Raw genomic sequence first — 10,077 nt, 5'->3', positions numbered from 1 at the left:
AACTGTAATGTGATGTATACACACATTTATTGTATGTGATATGTAAAACTTGTCATTGATGATACTTCTGAAAGAGGTTATCAAGTCAGATGAAAATAAATCATCAATATTTTGTAATCACAGAAAAATTATGTAACTTGGTGTATCTTTACCAATGAACAGCAGGGACTAAAACCTGCAAATTGATATCATTGCTACATTTCAGTTATCTGTGACATATGAAAAATTACAGATAATAGCATACCATCTTTCCACTCCCAACCCTATACAGTGTGACTGCGTGAATCTTATTACTACAAATAGTTTTAATCCATCAATGGTATTGACTTTGTTGGCAAGGCCCTGCAAGTTGTCAGTGTGTTGAAAACTTCAGAGTTTTATGGGGTTAATTCTACTCTGCAGCAAAAATGCGGCATTGTTATATTAGAAATTACAAATTTGATGTCTGTTTATTTGTGGATGGCAAGGTTATGAAAGCATTACAATTGTTACTTTATGAATGGCTTGAGAGTACTCATTAAGGTTAAAACAGATTGTAAACGTATATAATATATCGTTAACTCATCGAGAGATAAAGGTGAAGAAGAATGGGGATAGGAAGAAGAATGCGAATAGAAACAAAAATGTGGTACACTATTTGCTGCAAATATTTTTGGTATTTCTCAAATGAAGAACAGGGAGAAAATCCTTTGGTAAGTTTCCATTCCAGTCGTTCCCTATCAAAAATTGCGTTGTGTTACACCATCCTATTAAAATTGCAACACAATGGGCAATTTATTTTTGTTTGAATTGTTAACCTTTTCTCAGATGAAGAAGCCTCATCAGTGGTGAGTAATGACTACCTTTATCTTGTTGCCAGGTGTAATTTTGCTTCTTTTGCCAAAACACACAAATTCAACTTGCAGTAGCTATTGAGGTAGAATCTAGAAACTGTGTGTCTTATTAAACAAGCAATAGGCGACCGGAGAGGTCAATACCTTATGGAAAATCTTATTTTTGGTGATGTAAGAAGAGAAATTTCATGTTTATTTTTATATTAGTAAATTCTCTTTTAATTAGTTGTCGATGACGTTTTAAAGATTAAAATACTGAATTGAAAAGAAATTTAAAAAAAAAAATCGAAATAGAGAAGAAAGTTCCGTATGTCATCCAATTGGTAAAATACTCTCTACTTCGCATGCTCTCATTTGCCAAAATCTTGTTTCGATATTTCGAATGGATTCAGAGACATGGGCTTTGTTATGAATATTTCATTCTCTCGTGTGTACGACAAGTCATCGCCCTACATAAAATCCATTTTCTCGAAATTGGGGACAGTTAGAGATCTCTTCCCAAGTGTGAAGAAAAATTCATTTTATTTGCTTAATACGATTCTCAGTAACTTGTGATATAATACGGCCCAAAACGCAAAATCAAAGCGACCCATAATTTTCATTGCAAAACTTTTCGAATTTTCCTTCATGTCTTCCTCAAATGCGAATAAGAAATAAGTATGGCCATTTGCGAGGTGATGGGCACTTAAGTATGAAGCTGACATATAAACCTAAACGTACTGTAAAAATAATTTTCTTGTAATGAATAGTTTCTGTGAATTCGTATGAGAAAAAATGAATGCGAGCGACGTACTACTCATAATGGGACTGCTGTACCTTGACAAGCTGGCTAACCAGCGTTGTCTGTGTGCACTTGTATGCGCAATGCTAGACAGCATGGCAAGTCGGCAAGCAGACTATTGGCTTTCTTTCAGTTCTTACACTTAGATGTTGATGACGATAAAATGACGTGGTCTATGTTTAATCCTATAGTCCATCCAACACATTTATGCCCAGCAGCTTCCAATCCCATGACAATGGCCATGGTGATTTGCAGCTACTGTTAAAAAGAAAAGGACGAGTTTTTCCATACTCAAGAACAGCATTCACAGTGGGGCTGTATTATGGCTGGTGTAATGTTGGTTTAATGTTTTCTTCCGAACAGTAATTAAATAACTTTGAACACAACTCGCTAAATTTGTTTTAATTTATTATCGTTCGCGCTTCACGAATTATAAGTTCCTCTTAAGAAGTGCGGCTATTAACATCACAGAGTTATTTTGTGCTACAACAAAATAAAATTTAAAAAAAGTGGATGAAATTAATGGCTCCCTACGACAATATAAATTTTGAGTGTGGAACTTTCGTTTTATTGTGATTATCCTCAATAACAAATTACTGTAACAAACTCAAAAATAACGAAATTTATGAGAAATACAGGCAAGGATGACACTAAGTATTACATAATATGACAGTTGCAATATGATAGATAATTATTTAATACATTAACAAGAATCAGAGTTCAGTATTTGAGAATGTGTCGCCATAGCAATCTTTAGTCTCTTTCCCAACACTGAAAATTTATACTGAGAACATATTCCTAAAGAAGCTGTAATACAAGAAATGGATGAAACTTTCGATTCGCTCAGTCGAATATCCTTGTTATTTGGAACCTTTTCTGTGGCTTATAATCGACTACTTCGCTGTAGTGTGCTGTACTATCTATGAGGTTGTTTCCCGCGGAATCTGCGTTTTGTGTAATTGCAATTGGAGTTGGGTGGAGTCATAGATAATTGGATGTGGTGTAGTGGAAGCGCCAGAAGAATTGACTAAGTGTGGAAAATATTTTAGCAACGTTCATTTGTTGTTCTTACCGTCAAGATGACCTGGAAACTCTCGGAGGGAGCACTTGCTGTGAGTTTGTAAATTAATTTGGAAAATGTGAAATAGTTTACGTAAACGAAGTGACAGCTGTTTATTTGGTTTCACGTTATCTCACCGACTGTATGCTTTTTCGAAACTAGATGCAGAAAAGCGGAACTTAACTTAGAATCATGTTATCGCTAAACACGGATGTAACAGTATCGTTTGTTTGTTTATAGAACAAAATTGAAACTAGTACCATGCTGATGGATTATTATCACCATATTGTGAGCTAATTAGCATTGATTATGTTCACTTGAAATGGTGTCATGTAGACTGTCTCTGCCATTTGTATGCGGATTTGCATCCCCCCTCCGCCTGTATGCGATGCAAGTCTCTTCATTATCGTACTTATGTAAACCGATGACACGCTTTCCATGGTGAGGCATTTTACTTTTTTCGTATACTATCACATTGCCCCCACCCCCACCCCCCCTCCACCCTCCACCCTCCACTATGACCTCGTGTATGTGGTCACAACTACCTATATCGAAGATCGAGGTCCAGGTTGGTTGGAAGATCAGAACGTGATTGAGAGTTGGGGAAGCCAGCGAGTATTAATTACAAATATAGATTGTGATACAGCTTTGCTTGAACTGTTGCATAGGTCAGTGTTTACGTTCGTTTTGTCTTGACTGCACCTCTCGTCAGAAAACGGAAACTGCTTGGTAAACTCAGGAAACAGATAATTTAAAAGTTTTCAATAAGTGTTTTGATGGATATTACGTACATGCGTAACACATAAACTACGGAAAGTGCAAAGGGATGTGCACTTTTATCCATTTTTTTTTTATTTTCAGACAATAATGCGTGGCGGTACTGTTGAAGATCCGGTAATGCAGATATTGGTGAGTATTACTTATCCTCGTTTCCCAATTTTCTTCCAGTCTTTAATGTTGTAGTTTGATCTGGTATATGTTCTATCTCCGAAAAAAGTAACATACTTTGAAGTATTTCTTACACGTACCAGGATTACCATTGTTTGTGTAAGTGTTTTCTTTTCTGGCATTGCAGAGGGAGAGATTTAGGGAAGGTAGCACCACCCCTGCACAGTTCTAAGAGCGTGGAGACTTGTTGCGATAAAGGTGTTCAGGTGTTGGCAAATGCAGGGATGGGGTGGGGTCTACATTGAGAACATTAATATTGTGATGTTAACTAGTTCAGAGAGTTAGTCCCATTACGGAGCGTCACATAACTGATAGGTGAATGAGAAACAAATTAGTGTTCCTCACATTTCACAAATATGAGATTTTTTATCTTGGAATTCTCAGATAACATGAAACTTGATGTGTCAGAAAATTCCATTTCAATATGAAATCCATGTGAGATGTTTGAAAAGAAAACAGCAACACAATGAGCATAGCAATATTAACACTTTTGAAATAGTGCTTGGGATGTCGATGACACTTTGTTGGACTCAGGTCCTGCCTCAAAAATGTTTAGTGTAATACCTGACGGTAATAAAATTTCATATAAATTAACTTCTCACTGAAAAGCAGATTCTCTTTTTCTGTGCTATTGTGTGAAAGTTGATTAACTGATAGATCGTTCAATTTGCAGGGCAGCAAGAGAATAGCTGGTGCAGGCTCAAGTGAGAGGTATCGTCTCCTGGTTTCTGATGGCTGCCATCTGAACAGCTTTGCCATGCTTGCAACCCAGCTGAATGACAAGCTGACATCTGGAGAGCTATCAGACTACTCTGTGGTCCGAATGAACCGTCTGATTACCAGTATGGTTAACAATGGAGGAAGGGGGGAAAAGTGAGTTCTTATTTGATAATGTTGTAGCCTATTGGAAAGATAATAGATTTTTCAGGTTTTTATGTCTATTAAATTAATCTCTGGTATGTAATTAGAAAGTATGAATCGAAATACAAGCCTCCAGTTTGTATTGTGACTGTTTCTCCCATTTTATTTCTGTCACAATGTTATATTGCCCAGTGGGATTTGTTTAACAAGGTGGTGTCCAGTTGCAGCTATTGAGCCATATAATGGATAAATTCAGACATAACTTCCAGTTCGTGCTAGAGGTGTGGTAAGAATCCCACTGTTTTTATACAATTCTTTGTTAAACGAAAACGGTATTTAATGTACAGTAGACAGCTACTGAATCAGTCATTTTTGAATGTGTGTTCATAAGTGCCTCTAAGTATGAAGAATCTCTTGTATTAGATCCATTTTTTTTCTCCTCCAGTGTGCTTCAAATAAGCTCTGTTTGTACTAATACGAATGGGAGTGAACACAAGCAAAAGAAACATTCACAGCAGTCGCTGTTGCTTCCACCACTTACTTGTAATAGTGAGCAAGCCCACACAGTGGAGGAAATGGACGAGAACATGTGCAAGCAAGCATCAAAGAATGAGGTCGCTGTGCATCTGTTCTATAAAGGTCATAAGCATATAGGTTTCAGTTAGGAGGGCGATGCTAGTTTAGTCATGAAGGAAAACTGTGAGTGTAAATAGGATTATTTGAAAAGGCAAGCCCTTTGATGGTGAATTAATGTAGGGGGTTGAAAATATGGATTCGTGAATCTTCATGTAACGGTGAAATGTGTGGTGGTGGAGTGTCAGATCCCACCTGTCGGCTTTGACACGTGACGTAAGGCTGTTGTGGTGTGTGACGTCACGGAATTTAGTGTGTGAGAGTGGCGTGTTTGTAGGTGTCGTTTTGATGTGATCGGTGGTGCTCTCTGGTGGTGTGTTAGGTGGTGTTTTTGGTTTAGTTTGAGAGTGTGGCGTCGTGTGTGAATTTTGGTAAATTCCTTTTTTATGTCTGGTAGGTATGGATTTGACTGACAGGGTCAACAGTTTTCGGCTGTGTTGGGGGATGGGGGACAGTGCGTTGTCTCTAATAAAATTTCTTCTACTATTCAGGTTTTTGGATGAAGTCGTGAAGAAATGAGGCTTACTTAGAGTTCCGGCATCTCGGACCAGGACGGCTGTATGTGGAGATGTAAGGATAACAGGTCAAGGGAAGTGTTGGATTCCAATGTGTGGCTGTGAATGTTGGTATTGGTATCGGGAGATGTTTTTGAGCTATATAGGTCAAGGGAAGTGTGTTAGGTCCTAATTTATGGGATTGGGAGCTGCTGTTGAGCTATATAGGTCAAGGGAAGTGTTCGATCCCAATTCATGAGATTGGGAGCTGCTGTTGAGCTATATAGATCAAGGCACGTGTCCGATTCCAGATGATATTGTGTTCAGTGGTATTTGGGGAGTTTTGTGATTTCGGTTTTTTTCGTCGTTTTGCGTGGTTTTGTATGGGGGTGGGTGTCTAAATTTGTTTATATTTAACTTCCTGGCAGATTAAAACTGTGTGCCCGACCGAGACTCGAACTCGGGGCCTTTGCCTTTCGCGGGCAAGTGCTCTACCAACTGAGCTACCGAAGCACGACTCACGCCCGGTACTCACAGCTTTACTTCTGCCAGTACCTCGTCTCCTACCTTCCAAACTTTACAGAAGCTCTCCTGCGAATCTGCCAGGAGGTTTCATATCAGCGCACACTCCGCTGCAGAGTGAAAATCTCATTCTGGAAACATCCCCCAGGCTGTGGCTAAGCCATGTCTCCGCAATATCCTTTCTTTCAGGAGTGCTAGTTCTGCAAGATTCGCAGGAGAGCTTCTGTAAAGTTTGGAAGGTAGGAGACGAGGTACTGGCAGAAGTAAAGCTGTGAGTACCGGGCGTGAGTCGTGGTTCGGTAGCTCAGTTGGTAGAGCACTTGCCCGCGAAAGGCAAAGGTCCCGAGTTCGAGTCTCGGTCGGGCACACAGTTTTAATCTGCCAGGAAGTTTCATATCAGCGCACACTCCGCTGCAGAGTGAAAATCTCATTCTTGTTTATATTTAGTTTGTCCCCACCCAAAAATTCCCTATTTCCCGCACTTGTCCCGTTAGTGTCATTAGGCTTTTTGTGGAATGTGTGTGTGTTCGTTTTCCGATGTATTTTCATCCTCATAATGTGTACGTAACGACTTTATATGTGCCATATTGGAATTGTGGTTTATCGTTGTTTCCGCCATATTTGTGATGTCATGGGTCAAAGCAGACGGGCGGGATCAGATGCTTCCATATTTCCGAAAATTGGAAACCAGAATTCTAGCCGCGAACAAAGTCAGTTGAGATTGTTAGAAACTGGATGTTAGTTTTAAGTACTTGTTTTGCATTTCAAATATTATCTAGCTTGTGGCTAATTCAAATTCTTCTTGTCTGATGGAAGCAATAAATTATTTCCATTTTCTCGCTTACTCAGTTATTACGTTGATTGGTTTGGAAATTCCTTACCAAGCAAAATTTTTCGCCATTTTGCCCTTTGGATGCCTTGGATCCAACACACTACTAAGAAATTTATATTCCTCTGTTAGTAATATTATTCTCCTCTGCCCCCTGCATTGTTCAGTAATTCTTGCAAGACAACAGCAGGCTTCAAAAGTGAATACCACACCTTAGCATGTGCTAGTGCTAAGCAGTCACAACCAAATGATGTTAGCATTGGCTTGCATTCTGTGTAAACACTCATTCACTTGAGTTCACTCCACTGAAAATCAAGATTTTGATAGAGTAACTCTGTAAAATACTTTTTTAAGTTATTTATTTGTTCTATTTTTTTACTTCACTGCTTCAGTCAGCTGTCTTAAGTCACAAAATTAAAGGCATTCCTAAAAGTAGAATAATTATATATAAAAACAAAGATGAGGTGACTTACCGAACAAAAGCGCTGGCAGGTCGATAGATACACAAACAAACACAAACATACACACAAAATTCAAGCTTTCGCAACAAACTGTTGCCTCATCAGGAAAGAGGGAAGGAGAGGGGAAGACGAAAGGAAGTGGGTTTTAAGGGAGAGGGTAAGGAGTCATTCCAATCCCGGGAGCGGAAAGACTTACCTTAGGGGGAAAAAAGGACAGGTATACACTAGCACACACGCACATATCCATCCACACATACAGACACAAGCAGACATATTTAAAGACAAAGAGTTTGGGCAGAGATGTCAGTCGAGGCAGAAGTGTAGAGGCAAAGAAGTTGTTGAAAGACAGGTGAGGTATGAGTGGCGGCAACTTGAAATTAGCGGAGATTGAGGCCTGGCGGATGACGAGAAGAAAGGATATACTGAAGGGCAAGTTCCCATCTCCGGAGTTCGGATAGGTTGGTGTTGGTGGGAAGTATCCAGATAACCCGGACGGTGTAACACTGTGCCAAGATGTGCTGGCTGTGCACCAAGGCATGTTTAGCCACAGGGTGATCCTCATTACCAACAAACACTGTCTGCCTGTGTCCATTCATGCGAATGGACAGTTTGTTGCTGGTCATTCCCACATAGAATGCATCACAGTGTAGGCAGGTCAGTTGGTAAATCACGTGGGTGCTTTCACACGTGGCTCTGCCTCTGATCGTGTACACCTTCCGGGTTACAGGAGTGGAGTAAGTGGTGGTGGGAGGGTGCATGGGACAGGTTTTGCATCGGGGGCGGTTACAAGGATAGGAGCCAGAGGGTAGGGAAGGTGGTTTGGGGATTTCATAGGGATGAACTAACAGGTTACGAAGGTTAGGTGGACGGCGGAAAGATAGACAGATGACAAATGGTAAAAAATATCTGAACAGTAATTTGTTGTGTTAATGCACAGAATTACGCCCAACTCGTTAGACAATTCAAAAACATTTCATGTACAGTTTGGGATAATGAACTATACATACACAGGAACATAACTACACATGCACATTGCTAGTCTTATACATTGGCTATATGAGGCAGCGTTGTGAATTACCCACAAGGTCGTAGTTTAATAATGAATCCGTGTGGAGCATTATATAGGGTTGTGCTTCACACAAAATTTTACTGTCTGTTAACTATTCTAGTCAGTGGAATTGCTGCTGAAAAGTTAGTTATGTGTTCCATTGATCAATCACACAGAAACTGTTATGGTGTGGAACGTGTCAAGTGCATAAGAAATGCATACATGAATCATGAATCAAGGTTTTTCTTTCTTTTTTTTTTAAATTTTTTATTACATACCAGATTCCCTTAAATAGCACAAAACGCATATTTTATAGCTACAGATGTATTTGTTTCTATTCTGGTATTCGTCTAGGATATGGAAGAAGTTGTCAAGGAGATATGATTTCAATTTATTTTTGAAACTGTTACTACTGTCTGTCGGACATTCTATTTCTTCTGGTAGTTTATCGAAAAGTTTTACAGGAGCATATTTTACCCCTTTCTGGATATGTCTTTCTATCTTCTGATATTATAATCACAATGTCACTCTTGCTTTTAAACTGGCCCATACTGTTGAGAACAAATGTCATTACTGAGTAAATGTACTGTGAGGCTGTTGTAAGAATTCCTAACCTTTTAAGCAGATGCCTACAAGATGTGCAACTGAGCCCCACATATTATTCTAATCACTTTCTTTTGAGCAGTGAATACTTTTTGTTTAAGTGCTGAGTTACCCCAAAATATTATTCCATATAACATCAGATAGTGAAAATATGCAAGGTATGACGGCTTGCTAATTTCTATGTCCTTTGAATTAACAGTTATTCTGATAGCAGAAGTGGTTGAACCTAGTCGCTGTAGGAGATCCAAAATATGAATTTTCGAGTTAAGATTCTCATCTATGTGTGCACCCAAAAACTTAGTATGCTCTACCCTGGCCACTGACTTCTGTTGATGTATTATATTTATGGGAAGAACTGTATTCCATGCAGGAAAAAAATTGAATGTACTGTGTTTTGTCAAAGTTTAGAGCAAGCCCATTCACAGAAAACCAATGAATAACTTTTCCAAAGACATTATTTGTATCATTTTCTGTTGGAGTTTATTTTATTGGATTAATAATGATGCTTTTATCTTCAACATACTGTGTCTGTTTAGCTTCTTGTTTCAGTTAAGAAGGGAGGTCATTCGCATATATCAAGAACACAAGGGGACCCATAATGAAACGCTGAGGAACACCTAATGTAATTTCACCCCAGTTAAATGAAGTGGGAAACTATCCTTAAATCACTTAAACCATCTTTGAAACGTTTTGCTTCTTGTTCTGTAGATGTGATGTAAACCACTCATATGCCGTTCCATGTATAGTGTGGAATTGTACTTTTTGTAATATAATGTCATTCTTCACACAATCAAATGCTTTGGGTAAGTCACAGAAAATTCCAATTGGTGATATTTTACTATTTAAAGACTGTTTTATGTGGGCAGTGAAATTGTATATTGCTGTTTCAGTAGAACAGCATTTTTGAAATTCTAACTGTGATTTAGTAACTGTTGAGATGGCTAACCACTAGAGTACAATACTCTCTTGATGATTTTTGAAAATGCGGTAATCAAGGATATACT

At 38.7% G+C, this 10,077-nt stretch overlaps 1 protein-coding gene and 2 non-coding genes across 3 annotated transcripts in view; 2 read left to right on the top strand and 1 right to left on the bottom strand.

Moving 5' to 3' along the window:
• The first annotated feature begins 2,515 nt into the window (after positions 1-2,515).
• Positions 2,516-10,077, top strand: part of LOC124716894 (replication protein A 70 kDa DNA-binding subunit) — a 72,931-nt gene continuing 65,369 nt past the window's right edge. Inside the window, exons 1-3 of the mRNA XM_047243450.1 lie at positions 2,516-2,726; positions 3,536-3,583; positions 4,296-4,495. Coding sequence (XP_047099406.1) covers positions 2,694-2,726; positions 3,536-3,583; positions 4,296-4,495 — 281 coding nt within the window. The 5' untranslated portion in view covers positions 2,516-2,693. The remainder of the gene's footprint in view (positions 2,727-3,535; positions 3,584-4,295; positions 4,496-10,077) is intronic.
• Trnas-cga lies at positions 6,050-6,124 on the bottom strand. Its single transcript has one exon. It is a non-coding gene; the product is annotated as a tRNA-Ser (tRNA).
• Positions 6,426-6,500, top strand: Trnas-cga. Its single transcript has one exon. It is a non-coding gene; the product is annotated as a tRNA-Ser (tRNA).

This window comes from Schistocerca piceifrons, chromosome 9 (genome assembly GCF_021461385.2).
Source record: "Schistocerca piceifrons isolate TAMUIC-IGC-003096 chromosome 9, iqSchPice1.1, whole genome shotgun sequence".
NCBI lineage: Eukaryota > Metazoa > Arthropoda > Insecta > Orthoptera > Acrididae > Schistocerca > Schistocerca piceifrons.
This window is presented reverse-complemented; position numbering and strand designations above follow the sequence as displayed.